Source organism: Trichoplusia ni, chromosome 21 (genome assembly GCF_003590095.1).
Source record: "Trichoplusia ni isolate ovarian cell line Hi5 chromosome 21, tn1, whole genome shotgun sequence".
NCBI classification, from domain to species: domain Eukaryota; kingdom Metazoa; phylum Arthropoda; class Insecta; order Lepidoptera; family Noctuidae; genus Trichoplusia; species Trichoplusia ni.
In genome coordinates, this window is record NC_039498.1 from 1,452,477 (window position 1) to 1,472,679 (window position 20,203).

A 20,203-nucleotide genomic window follows, 5' to 3' on the forward strand; every position below is an offset into this window, starting at 1 on the left:
ATGAACTGTAACATTTTTTTATACAAAACCTTTTGACAAAAATGTAAACACGGTTTATCAACTATTGAAACATGAAATTTAGCAAAAAACGGTACTCATTACATAACGACCCATAAATCAATTAGTCACAAACTTAATACTCAAAATCAATATCATAACCATCATGAAAATTAAGAATTTTAATAAAATCATTTAATGAAACAAAATATGCACAACCCTGGGCCGCAATCATTCGTTCATTCAGCAACTCAAGTGACAATACCGAAAACCACCCTATCCACCCACTTAAGTCTATTGTCTATACTATTATTTTAATTTGCAACCCAGTTACTATGAGTGGTCGTGTCAGACGGATGCTTCGGGCGAGCATTTTCGCGTAAACTAATTGATTTCTTGTAATTAAATTATAGTGAATCATTGTGTTAGCGATGCAAGTGTGATGTGAGCCATGCGAATTAATATTGTGCTAATATACAAACAAGAGACTTCAAAATAGGGGATGTAACTAGAAAACAAAAATGGCTTCAGGAGATACCGATCACATAGAAGTAATGGACAGTTCAGCGTCTAAAAAGACGGATAACACGACTGGGACTTCGGGCACGGACGACGATGGTAGTGCATTGCTAAATCTAATAATACTACAACGCATTCCATTGTTATAATCCCATTGTAACAAGATAATGCCGTTGTCAACGGGGACGATTTTCACAATGTTCAACGTCCTATTTTCCTTTTTGCAGATCGCGACAAGAGTTCAATCGCTGAAAAAAATGCACCATACGATGTAAGTGTTACTTATATTTGTTATTAAAGTGCTGATTTCATTCATAAGTATGATAAATCGTGGAAATATTGTAGAGAAAGTGTTGGTCTGATTATGTTCGTAAATTGGTGTAATTAGCATGCAAGATTCATTAAGTATTACGCGGTGAGAATCTGTTAAGTATCACAAATAGTTTTTTGAGTGTATATTTAGTGGTACACTTCATACATTAAAATTAAACACATTTACGCGCGACGTGCATTAAAATGTAATACGAAAAAAGTGATAATGTCTTTGGAATATCTTCTAGTAAAATCTAAAACTTGTTTTATCAAAACAAGGCCTGAATTTTTGGGTTAAGTTTGTTGTGCTATTAAAATAAGATAAATTAATATTATATCATAAACTGATAATGTAATCTTGAAAAAATAGAATATACTTGATTTAATTATTTACACATCTAAAAAAAAAAGTCTAGATAATTATTATTTATCAAACAATTTGTCATTAACCTAATTTGAAAAAGAAGGAGGATCAATGTTACACAAATTAATATTGTATTTGATTGTCAGTTTTGACTCACACAGTTATCAAACAGCTGATTTGTTGTTAGAATTGTGCTCATATGGTCATCATACTAATCATAGCTTAGGAATCCCAACCGTGGACAAAACCTATGTACTTACAAATTTCCAATTTATGATATATATGCATATTATGCATGTAGGATTTATGACCATAATTGTGGGCACTTATAAAATTAGTTGTAAAATTATCAATGAAGGCTTTAAAATTAATACTAACCAATCTACTATTAATATTGGTGTCTGAAGTTAGATCTGAAACTGCTAACCCACAACTGAGCACTTGTGGTTTTCCATGGGCTATATCTGCTAGTAAGAATTAAAGAGCTATGTAACAACATATATATAAAACATACAACTTACTTCAAATAAAAAGTACTAAGCCAAAATTGATGAAATTTGTTATATTAAATTAAAAAGTGCCAGACAGATTTGGTTCATTTATGCCGAAGTTCTGAGGGAAAAAAATATAATTAAGAAAAAATGAAAATATCCTCATTTTTAAATAAGATGAAAATATAGTACACTTACACTTCATTATCCACAACATTAAAAGAGCTGAATAAGCTTCCTTCTAAATTCAATAATACAAAAAAAGTGATTGTTCACAGCCAGTACTTGAAACTTGTTATATCACAATAGAACATTACTGGAATCGGCAAAAAGCATTCAATTTTTTTTTTATATGGCAACAATGTGTTTTTTTTTCTTCACTTAAGCTTGGTACCTGCTTTGAGGTTTTATTACAAGTATTGTCTGTATGGTGATGGTTAAAACTCTTGCGTAGGAATCTGTTGGGTTGTATTCAGTTTTTATACTTGTCTCAATATTAAAAGGGAAATTCTTCTCATTCAAGTCCAATTTTTTATGTCATAGGTATTTCCTTTATGATTTTCAAAGTCAGATTCTACTGTTCATGTTTTTTTCCCATACGATAGAGGTTTAAACCCCCTCAGCAGATGTCACATGACATTCTAGATCATTGTTCTCAACAATGCCTCAACATGTTGAAACTGCCTTTATTTCTGCCTTTAAAAAGTTCCAGATTTCTTCTCTTGTATAATATGTCTAATACTATTTGGAATGGTCAATATTCTCAAGATAACTTGGTGATAATGATGTAAACTCTAACTACATTGATAAGAATGTTTATCGACCTACATTTTCATACATAATTATTGTTTACATGTTGCCCCTGATATAGGCAGTAAAATTTTAATTAGAACAAAACAATTGTTCTAGTTTCAATGATGTAATACATTGCTGTTTATTATTGGTTATGTATGTATATAAAATATAAATCCATGCATAGAACCGCAAGGCCACTACTTCTACGTTAGAGGTCTATGCCTATGGCGTCTATTGTACAAAAACCGAATGGAAAAAAACAGGTTAGGAAGGTTTTCAAAATGCTTCTTAACAGATTTTCTCTGAGAATGGACATTCAAGACCTTAAAGATGATACCAGATTACTATACATTGCGGAGTCCCGCAGCTCTGGTATCAAAAGGAATGTATCATTGCCGGCAATGTATCGCAACTTACATGACATTTCTCATAACCTCATCTACATTAAGTCTTTATGTGATGTTTTGTAGCAATACTGCGCTTCCAAGCGAGTGGAGCCGATACCTAAAACCAGAATTAAAAATAAACATAACTAATTAGTAACTAAAACTATTTATTATCCATGACTATTAAAGCGTTATCGCCAATGTTTGTTTATCACGTAATATGTAATTTGTGAAAAATATCGACATAATTATCTACTATTTAATCAACAAAACTATTGTTGGTTGATTGCTGCATTTCTGCGTTATAATATACCTAATCTAATATATAAAATTCCCGTGTCACGATGTTAGTTACCGTACTCCTCCGAAACAGTTCGACCGATTTTTATGAAATTTTCTACACATATTCAGTAGGTCTGAGAATAGAACAACATCTATTTTTCAAACCCCTAAGTGACAAGGGTTGCCCACACTAAAATTTATTTTTTAATTTTTTGGACGAAATTGTTTTCATTTTTTTATAATGTAGCATTAAAAAATAAATATAACTAGAAAAAAAAATGGCAAAACAACGTTTGCTGGGTCAGCTAGTTATAATATAATAATACGTGGCTGTCTTTGTGTATGTGACTTGAATGTTTGTAAACCCCTCGCGACACAAGGATTAAATTCCTTAGTGTGAGAGTCGATTAAAAAATAGTTCACTTTCAGTTTTCATTAAAACTTATAATAGAGATATTGAGGAAAAGGGAAGCTACTCTACGACGTGAAGTTTGCTATCTCGCTTCTACAACTGCGCCTCTCATAATTTGGGACCCTTACTCCTTTTATTACAACTCTAAGGGAAGGGTTGAGGACCTTGATTTAGTGTAATGATTATTCCGATGGTATTTCGAGTCATTATACGTACCTGGCAGAAACAATTTTGCAGGATTCAAATTAAATTAAAAGTACAATAGGTATTGATGACTGAAATACTATGGTATATATATTTTTGCCTATTTTTGTTAAGAAAAGAATGCGACACACTTATACTTAAGTGTTTCCTTAATTATTTTAACATACCGTTGACAAACGGTGAAGGACCATCTTGAGAAAACATTTTAAATATCGGAATATAAAATCAATGCTGAAATATATAGGCCAACAGTGAGACGAATGAACGATGATTATGTTAAGTAATGAGAAGAGAAACTTAACGAAAGAGGCTTCCTTTGAGCTACTTCTGTCTTAAAAACAAATCTATCTTACAAACATTACTTCCAATCCCATACAAAAAGTAATCCCAAGATACCACTGTCCAGAAAAACATAACGCAAACTGCGTATTTAAGTAATGTCTGAACCAGACAGTCAAGCCATTTCCCCATGTCTGAGACTAAGATATCAGTATTCAAGGTTCATAAATATTGTGTATGGGGATAAAGTTATAGTTATCTGGCGTATCGCCAGCAGACGATAAAGAATTGCTTGGTTTTACTTAGGTATTGAGGCATTTGCAGATATCTTAGTTTCCTCCGAGCTTTAACGCTGAGTCGCTCAAATGTATTGAACTGACAAGTCAAAATCACGTCACTCGTCGAAGAGGAATGTCATTCCTACGCATTTGGACCCCAATGCTGCTATTTATAATAGCTGATGAAGGAATGGAAAATGGATTAAATATGACACTCTTATTCTTCTACGCATGTTGCCAATACAGGAATTAGAAATTCATTGTATTGACAGTGAGAGCCTCGTACTGAATTTCCAACTTTATTTTTGTAACCTAATTATAAGGTATGATTGTAGGCACTCGTTGCAGGTCCGATCCAAAAGGCAAAATGCCAATGTGAGTCTTTAAAGTTATTTGTACTTTCTGAATTCATCTAAGACACAACTGGGAAATGGTAAAGGAAAACATCGTGAGGAAACCCAGATTTCTAATATTGAGATATGAAATCGCCAACCCGCAGTGAGCTAGCTTGGTGATCGAATGCTTAAAATCTTCCCTATACGCGAAGAGGCCTGTGCTCAGCAGTGGGATGTCTGATGATGTCTGTCTCACAAGAAACACTCTTAGCAAGATGCCGCTGTGTATATTGGGAGTCCATCATCTCGCCTACACTTAATCAGCAGTCCTATGTTAAAAGCCCACACCAGACGTTCTTCCGTAGGTTAAATACTAATGACACACCAAAACCCTTCCTTGTCTCTGAACACAACATTGACCCTATCCCAGCTGTTACACATTAATCTTTGACTATAATTACATGTTTTACGATATTTACTAACTGTCTTAACAATGAGTATTTTATTGCATTGTAAACGAAGGGAATTTAAGACAGTACTTTGACCAATAATGAGCCTCTAAGTTAAGTTTTGGAGATAAGTTACGATTGCATCGGAAACAGATCCGAACATAGATATATTTGACAATTTGGAAATATACTAATGAGTGCCATTTTTTAAATACTCCAAGAACTGTAAACTTAAATCTACACCAGGGTACCTACCGCCTGTATTAAGGATTGTAGCGCATTGCCATACACCGACACAATATTGTAGCACCTCGGTTCAGGTTTATTCAGTAAGAGTATGACACTACCCGTTCCCTCTCCCGAGGGAGCGGGTGGCCATGAGGATTCCCCCGCTTACCGAAAAAAAGGGGTCTACCGTCACGTCTTAAATATTATTATGGATGTAGAAAAGAGATACTTTACGTCGTGTATAACGCTATCACGCTTCCACAACGATATTACTTTAGCCCCTCAGCAAAAGAGGTTAAAAAAAAGCCTCTACAATACTCTACATAGAAGTAAAATGCACAATAAAAAGCTCATTCTGTCACATTTACAAACGCTGTCGGCATCGTTCCAAACTGTTTGAGTCATGCACAATGGCCGCCTATAAGGATGGTTCACACAAGTAAAGGCCGTTGCCTGCTTATTGTCTACGACGATATAAAAATATTCAGTTTTGTATGGCTGGCTTTGGTTAATTAAAATGTCCAATAAGAATATTTACTATCAAAAAGTTTTGGTAATATTAGGAGGTTTTTTTTTGTCTTTTAATTTTTACTGTTCAGAAAAACGAAAAAATTCTTGTCAAATATGTTTTAATGATCTATCTGATGGATCAAAAAAAAATATTCTCTAGATATTTCGTTTGCATAGGTGTGCTCGTATCAGGGGTAGGGTAGTGATCGCGTTACTTCGCTTCGCATCCCTCAGAAAAAGGAAAAAGCACTTAGGTTTAAAAGGAAAATACTTCACTGCGTCCATTTAACCTAGAAACCAGTAATTTTGTCTCTTAATTAAGATGCTATGCCAAGTCATTATGTACTTTTAACCAATCAAAGATTTTTAGTTTTCAGTATTCAGTAAATAACCTTATAAACATGTCATCTGGTTAATCTACATGTTCTGTGGATTACATAAACTGTAAATTAAAACCAATACCTACACAGATTGGATTGGGTCTTTGTCAAAAAAGGCAACAATTTGGATCATCAGAATGATTCACTCAGCATTATTTGTTTCTTCTTATATTCCATTTACCGTTGTTTTGCTCACCGAATATTACGTATTTATTATATGGGCTATGACGTGTCCTTCTAATTAAATAACCTTTATTTTAATAAATTTTGATTAGGTTTAATCACGTTATTTTAATGTACGTGTCATGTTATAATTTTGTTTAAACACACGTTTGCGTAATTGTGTTTATACTAATAACTAATGTAAAGGAGAAATGTGTGTTTGTATGTTTGTTGGTTTACCTGAACACACTAATCGCAGAAACTATGTGATCGAAGTGAATTCCTGAATTGGTTTCACAAGCTACCATGTACAGTACCTGCGGTCGGCTTAAACTCTGACATCACGTTGTATATCATCACCATACGAAAAGAAGAATCTGATACTGATACTCTGATATTTTAACTATTCTGGAAGAATCCAGAAAAGTTAAGCTACCCAAGTTCTTTAAAATTACGAAGCGAAAGCTTAAAATACAGAGTACAGATCAGATACAGTCTCTTTTGGTACAGATTATGACTGGCTCCACGGATAGCCGAATGGTTGAGGTCACCACTAAGCGCGTAGTTCAATCCCCGCATAGGACAAGAGTTTGTCTTCGACGAATGCTTGTCAAGAATCTGAATGTCTTTGTGCACGTGATTTGCACGTTTGTGAAACCCCTCGCGAGCGAGACAAGGATTATATTTCTTACTGCAGATGCCGTTTTTTAAACGAAATAAATGATAAACGATTTCATCACATTATGAAAAACTTTATTTAATAAACTTTTCTATCTTCGATAAAAGAATTTATCTGATAAGTATGTAAATAAATGTATCAATATTGTTTGGTCTCGGTATCGTTGCTGCTAAAACCATCATTGTTCGGGACCGTTGACCCCGGCCAATTTAGGTAGTGCCACTATAAAAAATTCGTAACAGAAGTCACACTGTGTCAGAACTTTCGTATTGTTGGGCTCATTATGTTTTTAGGTAATATGCATTAAGTAGTTTTGTTTATTAAATCTTTAATTGCTTTTGATGCAATTGGTGCATGTGACTTAGTGTAAACCTCCCTCGACACAAGGCTCGACAAAAGCTCCTGCACATGAAACATTTTTTGAGTAAATAAATAATAAAATAAATGCGGACAACATCACATACATTGTTCTGAACCCAAAGTAAGTTGCCAAAGCACTTGTGTTATGGAATTCAGATGCAACGAAGGTACCACCAACACCCAGACCCGAGACAAATGTGATTTTTTACATTGACCGGGGATCGAACCCGGGACCTCAGAGTTAGCGACACCTTGACACGGAGGTCGTCGTATCTTGTATCGAGTACTATCGTATCAAAGCATTTATTTGTGATGATAAAGATTCATTAATTCGACTTGAAACGTCTACTTAAAGCGATAATTGACAACCTCACCAGCGTATCCGCTATTAAAATATAGTTTTCCATGAATGAAAATGAAAGTTTATATTGTAAAGATGTAAAGTCGTAAAGTTAATTACAATAAATACGAATTTTATTGTTAGTTAAACTTCTGACACATTCTCTCCAATGTCACGTATATTTCAATGGTGACAGTGGGTGTTGACTATAAATAACTAAATGTAGGTGAAAGAAAGGTGATTAAGGGAACAGCAGACTGCCAAGTTAGGTTTGTTTTTCATATGAGAATAGACGCTTACGTAAAAGATCATAGTGCGGTACATCCGACCCGTTTCTAAACGACTTCCGTACGGAATATTAATTTCCACGTGGTTTTATATAAATACTTACACATCTAGAAAATCAAAATCGATTATTGTTGTTTTATTGATAATTTTTCTCAATTCTAAGATAGATCGGCTGTGGCAGTTCTTCATGCTGTTTCCGTATAGTCAGTTTCTCAACGTAATTTATGTCTCTTTTAGCCTTCTCTTTTTACTTTTATTCATAGTCCGATAAATCATTCGATGCATCATAGCAAAATACGTAGATTATCTTTCTATTTCTTTAATTCCTTTTATCACCAGAAGCCTTAACTTCATCATTTAAACGATTGGATCGTATACCCGTTACCATGCCAATTGCAAAGGGGTTTAAACTTCGGGAAATAGTACCACTATAAACCTTTATAAAAACCCTTTCAAAAGAATTCCGAAATGTATACCATACAAATTAACCCCAAAAGTAATCACTCAACGTATTCTATAGATGTTTGAAAAGTATTCCTTCAAATGGCCACAAAATACTATTAAGGATTATTTTTACTATAAATACTTGTATTATAACCTAACCCTTCTGGGCCAACCCGTCACGAAACCCGTTGACCCGCCTCTCACCTTTTTGAGGTACATTATTAATAAGGTCAGTTTAGATCCAGTTAGACCCTTCCGGTATTTTCACTCTAGCCAACGCTATTAATCTATTATTTAAGGGTTTTGGTCTGTCATGTTTAGAATGTTACGTCGTTTTGAAAAGTTTTTGAATATTAATATTGAATGAGCCGCGATAGTGTCAGGCTTGTCTTGTGGAGGACCTACGCAATAAAGTTTTTGTTTTGTGTGCTTGGTCTGTATTGTTAACCCATTCCTGGGCATAAGACTCCCTTTATTTCTTCCAGTTTCCTCTGCCTCTCATCTCCACCTTTATGATAAATTTTGACGTTTTTCCATCCACCTTAACCATGTCTTCTAATTTATGCATTGCTTTATGTATTCTTAAAAACTCTTCAATTTTAAATAATTAACAGCTTGGTGCATTCATGATTATACTGCCAAGCCATCGATTTATCACAATTTGGGATTGGGAGAAAAAAATATAAAACGTTTCCTATTGAGCAGAAAAGTAATCTAAAAGCTTGTTCCTGTTTTTTATATGACCTTGTAAAGGATCACTGTTATCTCCTGCTACTATTATTAGAATAAGGTAGAATTAAGCGACTGTTAGAATTTTTAACTCGCAAGTTAAGTTTTGTTCCGGACACGACCGGAGAGAGATCAGGCGAAGGTTAAACGGGTTTACGTGTTTTCCGGGGCACGTTCTTGTGTTACTGCCAACTTGACTCCCAGACTCTGAGTAATAAAATCTTATCTTGAATCTGTTTAACAGTAGCTAGCTTCTCGCAATCTGACTTGACTGAAATCTATTTCTCCTTAATATAGTGCCAATAAGAAAAATCAGCTATTTTATCATTTTTATAGTTTACAAAGCTTGTAGACAAGTTACATTTCTCTCGAGCGCTAACGTTGACGAATTGCGTAAGTGCATTGATCTGACAATGAAGAATGAGAATTTCATTCTCATACTTTAAGAGTTTTCTAATCGTACAAAGTCAGAAAAATGACAATTAGTTTAGGAAGACTGGATAAATATCTCGTAGTATTTTCCGAAGCGGCAATCCTAAGCACTCACCGAGTTTTCTAGTGTTTTACACATAGAAATAAATATCACGGCTCGGGCAAGTAAAAATGATCTGATTTGAATCTGATCTCTCTCCAGTCGTGTCAGATTGCCGTCGAGCGATCAGATTAAATAGTAGGTAATGCTTCAGTTTTTGTATACGCTTAAGCACTATAATATGTCCTGTTCAGCTATCTGGCTGGTGTCTTGAAATACCTTCCACCATGGCTGAAAACGGTTGGGAGATCATTGCTATCAATATAAATGTGTGGTAAATATTCAAAAATCGCAATTTTCACCGAGTATTTCATCAGTATAGTCGGTATTAGATATTAATCCGACTGCACGCAAATAAAACACAGTTGTACGGTTTCGACTATCATTTATATATATCTAGCTTATCATCATGACATCAAAAATCAATCCCATCTCATGATTAAGTTTTGAATCACAGTTTTTGCTATTACGTAAGATCAGTTTTACTTAACTTCTGACGTTAATAAGTAAGTAAATTATAGTTCTGTTAACTTTTGGCTGGGTTTCGCCTATTGGGACGATTTGTAAAATACCACTTTTACCTAACACTAAGCTCTCTGTATAATAAGCTTTTCTTAAGCTTCGTTTTATATAATTATGAAGCATGATTGTGTTATCAATTTGTGGTTTTGTCTTGTACAATTCGTTATTTCCAGTTGTTACTACCGCTAGATATTTTTAAGTTCCTGTGATATTTCCATCTGTTATGACAAATAGGCCTGCAGATCTCCTGCAGATTGATAATGTGACAGATATTTTTGTCAGACATGACACATTCCTTCTCTGACAGACTCAACCACAGATTCTATAAACATTTCGTTCGTAAGCCTAACATTATTTTCATCAATCCGTTCCTTAGATAAAGCGTCGCAACGGCACTATCAGCTCATATTCAAACAATATAATTTTTCTTACTAAAGATAAGATGAAATCTCTTATCAAAAATAACACTGTCGTAAATTTATTACGTAATGTTTACAAATATTAGTCATAATCGCGTTTTACTCTAAGGTGTACGCTTTCTGGAGATCGCTGTGATTTTTGGCATATTTTTTTGTGGATATATTTGTCTTAAAGTTGTTGGCTTTGGATATGAATGTAAGTTACTAAATGTATCATAGATTTGCGGTTATATTTTGTGTCGTTTAGATGTGAAATTCCTGAAATATAAACCATGATATTTTCTGTCTGAGATGAAGTTTTCTTAGCATTGAGGCAACCCGTATTTTTTATAAAATTTTCAAAAAGGGGAAGGTTCTAAATTTGCCTGTATCTTTTTATATTTGTCACCTTAATACGTCATACTGGAAGAACCGATTTTGTTGAATCTTTTGAAAATGAACCGATTTGGTTGGTTTAGTTGTCATTTGTCCCATAAAAAATATGGCACAGTATTTTTTGTATTTAAAGTCAGTTGCATGTTTTTGTGGTTCAAACAATATTATTTAAATATAGATAGATATTATACACTGTTCAATTTTAGCTGTTTTCATAGGTACCTTTGAACTATTATATATACTCTTGAATATTCTAGAATTTATAAAAACAAAAATACAAGTCCCTAATTTATTAAATTTGTCTTGTCTTTACAAATCAATAGTGTTTCGTGTCCTGGATCAATCCTCTACGGAATTGAAACAACTAAAGTGTAACGGTGTATTAACTTTCAAAATTTAGAGGTCATGTCGGCAGCTACTCCGTGGAAAATCTTATTAAATATGTATTTATCAGTAATTTTAGAGTTAGAATTCGATGGATAGCTAGATCAAGCTTTATTTGTGAGGATGTCCCACTAATAGTATAAAAGCGAAAGTTTGTATGTATGGATATTTTTCCTCTTTAACGCAAAAACATCTTATAATATGATGACACAGCTAGTGGTAAAAAAAAATTGTTACAGAATATGCTGTTTCTTAATATTATACAGTTTTTTCCAAAAATATTTGAGTACAGTTTAAAAAAAACTGAAAACTAATATAAAACCAAAGAAAATATGATATCAATTAAAAATAACAATATCATCTTACAATACTTAAAATCTTGAATATCTTTAAGGAATCGAAACAGTTTGAGACAAAATCCAAAACATGAATGTATCAATGAAAGACAAGAACATTTAACAAGAACCCATTTAATAGCTCTCGTAACCATTCGTGCTAGTAACAGCAAATTATTTTATAACCCGCCAACGGTACGTATGCTTATTACATTTGACCTACTGAAGTGGCCTACTGGTAAGCCAGTAGCCTGCCCTACATTGTTCTTACATAATTCTTGTGTTACCGGAATGCCTGCGAACGGGGACCTTGACCTTATCCGTTTCTCCTTATATCTTGACAAAAATTAATGACGATGCATGTAGTAAAGAAGGTGAGCTAGCGTCGTCAAGCCTCAATCCTTCTCTATTGAGATTGTAGATACAATTATTTTAAATTGTATTAATAATTAGGTTGTATTATACTAGCATTAGCACATTTTCTGTGTCCATAAGGACTACTGACATGTTAACGGAAAATAACGAAGAAAGCAAGAAGATTTCCGAATCGTTTTTACATGATTACCTGAAAATAGGGCTGTGATGGCTTTAATTCCTGCCTTAAAAGACAGTGAAAATGTGTAGACTGTTTGTAACGATGAAATAAGGTAACATTCATGGGTAAAGTTCCCCAAATGTATAGACGGTAGTAAAACCATCGATGCTGACCTTTTCAAATTATTCCTTTTGTCTTTGGTCACGAAATAGGGTAACACTGGAAATTCGTACTTCCCTAAAACAACGCTCCGAGCGTTTTTAATCCATCCATCTACTTGTAAATGCAAAATAAACTGGGGATCGCAGAAGACAAACTGCTTCAAGTACAATAATATTATCGGCATGCTAAACATTGGCGTGACGATCTGAATAAGTTAATGAAATTGTGAATTACTATGTAGAAAGAGTTAAAAGTCCCTGACTAGTCGAAAGACGAGACATTTTGGGTTTAGCTGGTGACTTATACCACTCGGCTATCCATGATGTCAAAATTTGATCATCATTGGCCTAGTTTTTTCCCAAGTATGATGGGGTCGGCTTCCAGTCTAACCGGATTTTGATTAGTACCAGTGTTTTACGAAGAGCGACTGCCTATCTGACCTCTTCAACCCAGTTACCTGGGTACCACGATATCCCTTGGTTAGCAGGTAGTCACAATCTGATCAAATACTTCCAAATAAAAATGAGGAAAAAATAGCTAGCATGTACTTTTCTTCTAATGATTAATTGATGTATAAGTTATCTATATAGTCTGTAAGGTTTATGTCTATTAACGGGCCTTAGTATTTAAATTTTTCTATCATTTAATGTACAATAATTTCGTGTTACAGCCGGCCGTGGGCCCCTCGGGGGCCATCAGCAAGGTGCACAAGTCGGACAGGAAGATTGGCCACCGTCGCGTCGGCGAGGGTGGCGAGATCACCTACAAGAAGATTCAGTCATCACAGATCATGGGTTCCATTCAGCTTGGTAAGTACTAAAACTAAGTTATGTTAACTTGCATCAAGTCAAACGTCCAACTGTATGTAGTTGAATATAGACTGCGTGCGGTTGTTGTGTGATAGTGGACTTTCTCACGCATATTTTCGGGATTGAGAGATTTTCGGACACAACTGAAGTGATTAGTCCTTAGTCCTTAATCATGACCTAACGCAGCGGAGACGCGTATGTAAACGATAGTCACTAAAGACAGTGTGCTGCTTGGGAGTTTGATGTGCAGTTACTTCTCCCGCACTCTTGTACAAGAGAAGGACTTAGGTACGAAGTAGCACTTAGGAATAGGTGAAGAATTTGCGAATTTGGGAGCTGTCCATTGGAATTGGATAAAAAAGTGCGTCTAAGTAAACAAATTTAATAGTTTTGATTGTTTAACCGACTTCAAAAAAAGGAGGAGGTTATCGAAATAATTCGACTGTATTTTTTATGTTTGTTACCTCATAACTTGCGACTAGTTGAAGCGATTTTCATGATTCTTTTTTTATTTGAAAGCTGTTGCTTCCCGTGTGTTCCCATTGTCACCATTTCAATACCTGATGATGGGATCTTGTAGAAATCAGGTTAAATCTTCAATAAATAACAGCAGATTAACCGCGATAAGGTTTAAAATTAAACTAGCTTTCGATACTTTCCATTCTGTAGCTCAATGCCAAATTGACGTAATATTTGTATGTCACTTATATCGAGTAACGAAATAGACGTCTGAAAGATATATCCTTAACGCCCACTGCAAAAAAATTGCCCATCACGAAAGTCAACGTCTTTCATCTTTCAGTCACATGCAATATAGAACAATTCGCGATTTCAAACAGCATTATTCTACTTATACGTGTTGACACGACTCATATCGGAATGACGTTTGTAAATCATGTTCCGGACCATTTAACATCTGTATAATGGTAATTAGAAACGTCATCTGTCAACAGACACGTCATGTGGACTGTTTACATGTAAATTTGGTGTATGGATGTCATTAAAATAACTAAATAATGAAAGGACAGACATAAAATCATGGGTTTTGTCAGTTTTTTCCATGAGTAGGCCTCTTGTTTTTTTTTGTAGTCTTATCGAAGAATATATTTTTAATTGTTTAGAATCGTTTTAATAAGGTTTGAACACTTCACGTTTCTGGTTTAGCAGGCATTAAATAAAAAAGATGCAAAAATCATCAGTAAGTATAAATCTGTTAAAACACATATACCTACAAATCGAATTCACATATTAATTGTCAATTGCCCTGAGAGAAATTGCCCATTTTGAAGAGTTCATGGGCCGGCAAAGAAGCCAAGTTAACGGTGACATCATTAAGACAACTGTGACATATTCAACAGTCCACTAAAACAAAGAAAAAACTTTATAATTATGAAACGGTTTTTGTCACGTAACAACTTACATTTTGCACAATTCAACGGTTTTTATTTGACCCGAAACATGAAAGCCTTTTTCACACGATTCCGTGAGAGCTCAGCTATGAGAACCTCGTTGTTACATTAAAATTATCTTATTAATTTCGTGATAAGAAAGTATTCGGAAGCCAAGTTAGTCAGCTTGTGAAAGAAAGAAGATACGGTTTTGTAGGACTTTGTTATTGGTTAGACTTCCTCGAGAGAGCGGGCAGTGTTAGGACTCTTACTGACAAAACCTGGACTCTCCCGTTTTTTTACCAATTTCACACGGTTTTGTGTTTTTGATGGTATTCTCATTTTTGTTCCAAAGCATTGGCCATCCTAAATAAATATCTAAAAGAGAACTAGATAACTTTTGGTCAAAGTTTTGTGAGGCAACTCCCAGCAGTATAAGACTTGCCAAAAGCAAGAAACTTGATGCCAATTTGTACATTTTGCCAGTAGTGTTACATTTGCTAGATATGGAAGCTGCACGATGCCTCCACCTTCCTAAAGTCGCTACTTTCGAAAATGGCGGTAGCTACACAGCTTTTATTATAACTTTCGTGAGGCGGATTCATAATGGGTTCACTCAGGCGTATTTATCGGGATAGCCCGACTTGTTTTGGGCCCAACCGGAGTCTTTAATCATGAGCTGATGTGGCGACAAGTCGATATTATCGTCTTATATCCTAGAGAGATGATAAAATCTTCTTCCCTATCCCAAGAGCTATTTCTTTACATAGCCTTTAGTTATATACATACGTTTGTTTCTCCACGCGTCTATTGACAGAAGCCAAGTCGTTAACCGGTTTACTTCATTTACCTATCTCGTAAACGCTTCAATGAACAAGCCAAGTTTATTCAACAATACCACTAATTTATATGTACATATAGCTGTATGGTGTATCTATTTGTGATCAAACTTTTGTACAATTATATTAGTTAGCATTAGATTTGAAGTATAATGCAACTGCTGGAATTGAGTTTTGTGGAAACTGTCCTAGGGGTGGCGAACAGAATGTTAAACCTTAACTGTTAGCATAATTTTGACTGAACGGATAGCCGAGTAGTTGAGGTCACCACGTCAAACCCACTGGGCTCATCGTGTCGCAGGGTCGATCCCCGTATAGTATTAGTATTTGTGTGATCCATGAATGCTTGTTCTGATCCTGGGTGTAATAGTGCATGTGTTTTGTATGTTTGTGACACCTTCCGCGACACAACGATTCAATTATTTAGTGTGGAAGTCGTATTATAAAAAAAAACAGTCACCCAGTTTCCCTTTCTCAGTATTCATCCCAATCGGAGAATATAACTGAATGTAAAATGGTAACATTTTGATTTAAAATATTCTCTTACTATATACAATTTTGGGAGCCATGAAGTCCCTTTGATGCTAAACCCTTTACATTTGTATTGCTAAGTAAGAAGATCGGTTTAAATGATGAAGGAGTACGGTTTCTTTTTTTAGGTTCTTTACCCAAAGGACAAAAACGGACCCCTATTGCTAAGGCATCGGTGCTCTGTCCGTTTGTGACTCGTGGACCGCTATATCACATAGCTTAGCATAGCTTGGCATTTGAACTTTCTACTGATGTATTTTTGAACTACTACTTACTACAAAAAATCTAGGTTATCAAACGATTTTTTATTTATGTTTTGCAAATTTGTCTATCAGTTGAGTTACCTATCATTGTTGCGAGTCCGACTTGCTCGGTTTCTTAGAAACGTTACATAGCTCTGTATATTTTGGTACGTATTATTCCTGTCTTTTCAGCACTTAATAAAATGTGAGTGTAACTTATTTAATCAATAGTTTTGCTCTTTCTCCATCTCTCAAATATGTTTATTTCATTCACACACTTACGTTTCATTTCCCATGCCGATAGTTTGTGTGTATAAGCCAAAATTTTAGTTCTGACATTAATTAATTATCATAATTGCGAGAAAGTTGTTATCTATATTGCTAATTGACACATTGTTTCTGTTTTGTTACAAAATTAATGAGAAAAAATACAAATTAGTACAAAATGTGAAATGTATGTTTTGTTATCGTTTAAATTTCTTAAAACATAGCCTATTTAGTGTATTCCTGCTGTCAAAGATCTCCTCATTTAACACCCAGTTTATTGTTTTTGAACCATCATAAGAAAACTGAAACTAAAGAGTATCTGCAAATGGTCCCTGTCTTTAATAGACCGCTACAAGTGCTGGTAACGGTTTTAGTGGACTGAAAATTTTAACTGATAAACTTCGTTCACATAATTTATATAAAAGGAGTCGGTTGAAAAATAAAAAATACTACTCATATCTCTACAAATACTTTTTCCAAGCGGCTTTGAAATGGAGAACATTCGTCAAAAGCGCACCTAACCTATGCACACATAGTTTTTCAGTTCATATATTTTCTCATTGAGAATTGACTATTATTCTGATTGCTGATTCTTGAAGAGAGTTTTCCATTTTTAGGCACATAAGCACACAAGCATCGAGAGTATCTCCATTTGACTGCATGGATTGAATCGTGAATACACGGATAGCCGAGTGGTATAGGTTGCTACGCTAAGCTTAGGACAAGCTTGTTCCGAATCTGGGTATCTTTGTGCATGGCTTTTGAATGTTTGGGACCCCCCGTAGCACAAGAGTGCAATCCTTACTGCGAGAGTCGTCTTTTAAAAAACAAACAAACATATCCATGTCACAAAATCAGTATAACCATACTTTCCTGAAACACATAACATAGTTTCATACAAACAATCAAGGTGATCATACCTAGTTAACTATAATGACGTCATCCCAGTCATACTGAAGCAACCTTAACACTGAATAGTTACACAAATAATTTTCCACAACGACCCATATACCGGTGTATTTTATAAACACAACCGCTGGATGCGTGCAATGGATAAAATTAGACAACGTTGTGTACTTGGTTTGGGATAGATGTTTTGTTGGATAAACGTTTTAGATGGTATTGTGGGAAATGGTATCATGAAATCAGGATGTTAAGAAATATAGGTAATTCAACGAGGAAAACAAAATGGAAAGAGAAGAACAAATAAATAATAAAAGAAGTCATTGTCGATTGAGTTCTTTCTTTGGAATCAATATTATTCGTCTAAATAAATAAAAAAGGATCAAAATCGATGAGGTTTTGTTGTAAGGTACATGTTTTGTTCCACGTTCCACGTCCAGCATGAGATCAGCTCCATGTCGTTATATATATCCTGACACAGCATTAACCACTTATAATAACAACTAGCTGTAGCCCGTTACTTCGTCCGCGTGGTTAGAAGAAATTGCGACTATAACTTGAGATTTAAACTATCCTATCTCTCAAGTTGGATCGAACTGCACATGGTGTGCGAATTTTATTATAATCGGTTAAATGGTTTAGGAGTCCATTGAGGACAACTAAGAGATAAACATATACCATCACGGACTTTTTTGTAGACCTTTTTAAGTTGTACAATACTGTAGTACATTTTTTTGATCTGTCTTGTAGGATTCAGTCAGCGTTTGCAATGTAAGCGCAAAAAATGTGTTTTTTTACGACCGCACATTAGAAACTTTAAAAATTGTAGCCTATGTGTTATTCTGATGTATAAGCTATATTGTGGTAAAGTTTCATTCAAATCCATTCAGTAGTTTTTACGTGAAAGAGTAACAAACATCCATACATCCATACTTACAAACTTTCGCCTTTATAATAGTAGTAGGATTATTTGAGTGTGTACAAAGCGAGACGCCACAACACAGATAAACCCTGACATTTTATGTTAGAAATATGTAAGTGTATTAGAAATAAAAGTTAAAAAAAACATTATAAGGGAAAGACAAATATCTCAATCGAAATCCGGAAACAGAGAAAAATTTAGCTACCAAGATTTGATTAGAGACAGGGACAAGCGGAACTAAATAAAATCTTCTAAGAGACAGCTTGCTCGCGGTACTATATGTGCGTGCGATTGACAGCGATTGTTTATGACTATTGCTTTAATTTGTGTGACAGTGACACACAAATGAAATCTGTATTAGTTCACAACGTCGCTTTATATTTACAAGCGTTAACCACACACGGAGCCATGCGTTCAGTCAGATCAGTTGACTTAATCCATCTGCCTTTTCTGATTGACTGTCATTAGCAATTGTTCTAATGTTCTACGAAGGAGGTTTAAACACTACCTTCAGACTGTTTTCCTCAAGGGATCGACAGAGGTCACGAGGGTCAATGTTTTTATGATTAACTCACGTGTTAGGTGATCATTAAGCCGCGTTGTAGTATAGATGTGGAGAAACGCCTATGTGATACGTCGATATTTTTGAAATTATTATAATGAACTTGTTGGGTATTTTTGGTGAATTGTTAGTTAGTTTTTGTATTAAGACTTTGTTTTGTTGGGTATTGTAGTAAATGCTTACCGTGCAAGACATTATTCCAATTATAGTTTTTTGCTTGTTAACAGTTGCGATCAAATCTTAGTTTGTTTTGTCTAATTAAGGATCTATTTGCCTCTTACGGTCTTCTGCTGAGACTTACGAAGCCATATTGGAGATACAGCCTCTCCAAATCTCAATTTAATTTTATTCACATTAGTGTCTTCATACCCATTGATATATCGTTAGCTACCGCTTCTAATATTTTTTTTTACTTCTATTTCATTATCATATTAGCTTTACCACGTCCACTGCCGAACGTTGCTTCTCCCTCCCCAAAGAACACCAACTAATACAGCCATACCTCATACCTTCTACAAGGGTATTTGACAAAATCTAAGCAGTCCATCAAACAGGTTTCCTTAAAAATATTGAAAAGCATTTCTTATTTTATCACTTCATTAAAATGTTTAAAAGATTAAAAGCACTTAGTATGATGAAATGTATGGTAATGGGGTTAGTAACGTCACTTGACACTTCCTAGTAAAAAACCGTACTGGTAAGTGACGTCATAGGAGATTTTATTTCACCGTATCCCATTCATATTTTGTTCATTGTCATAAAGAGACAGAAGTACGTATGCAATATTTTTTGTTTATCTAGTACCCTATTCCATCCACAATAAACTCAATACCATCACATGTTTATGCAACAAGGCCAGCTTAATTGACAGATGAACGTAACGTTACAGTACCAAGCTAAATACCTACAAACATACAGTCATACATACTTGATGTGCACCACACAGGGTTAGGTACCGGATGGCATATTAGATTAGTATGCCTCGGACAGATCAACTTGTTAATATTATATAACATTCGCATAATGTTGGATTCTAACTGTAGGCTGTACTAAGCGAGTTTTTTCAGGAATACATTTGTAATTACTGGGAAATTTGATGTTGTTTGAGTGGTATGGAATGTATATTTATTTGTAATTAGCTGTTGATCGCAGAAAGACTAACAGCTCGTACAGACTAGAACTTTACACTCTAGAACTTCGAAATGATTACTGTTTTTAGTAAACAGGATTTATAATACAATACAACGGACAAA

The 20,203-nt window shown here is 34.7% G+C and overlaps 1 protein-coding gene across 6 annotated transcripts in view; it reads left to right on the forward strand.

Moving 5' to 3' along the window:
* Positions 1–302: 302 nt before the first annotated feature.
* LOC113504269 (phosphatidylinositol 4-phosphate 5-kinase type-1 alpha-like) overlaps positions 303–20,203 on the forward strand; it is a 63,301-nt gene continuing 43,400 nt past the window's right edge. For 2 of the 6 annotated variants that reach the window (XM_026886490.1, XM_026886491.1), the window contains exons 1-3: positions 314–615; positions 744–787; positions 13,158–13,296. In XM_026886490.1, the coding sequence (XP_026742291.1) occupies positions 519–615; positions 744–787; positions 13,158–13,296 (280 nt within the window). In that variant the 5' untranslated portion in view covers positions 314–518. Of the gene's footprint in view, positions 616–743; positions 788–13,157; positions 13,297–20,203 lie in introns of all 6 variants that reach the window. The other 4 variants (XM_026886493.1, XM_026886494.1, XM_026886488.1 and 1 more) reach the window with 4 other exon arrangements.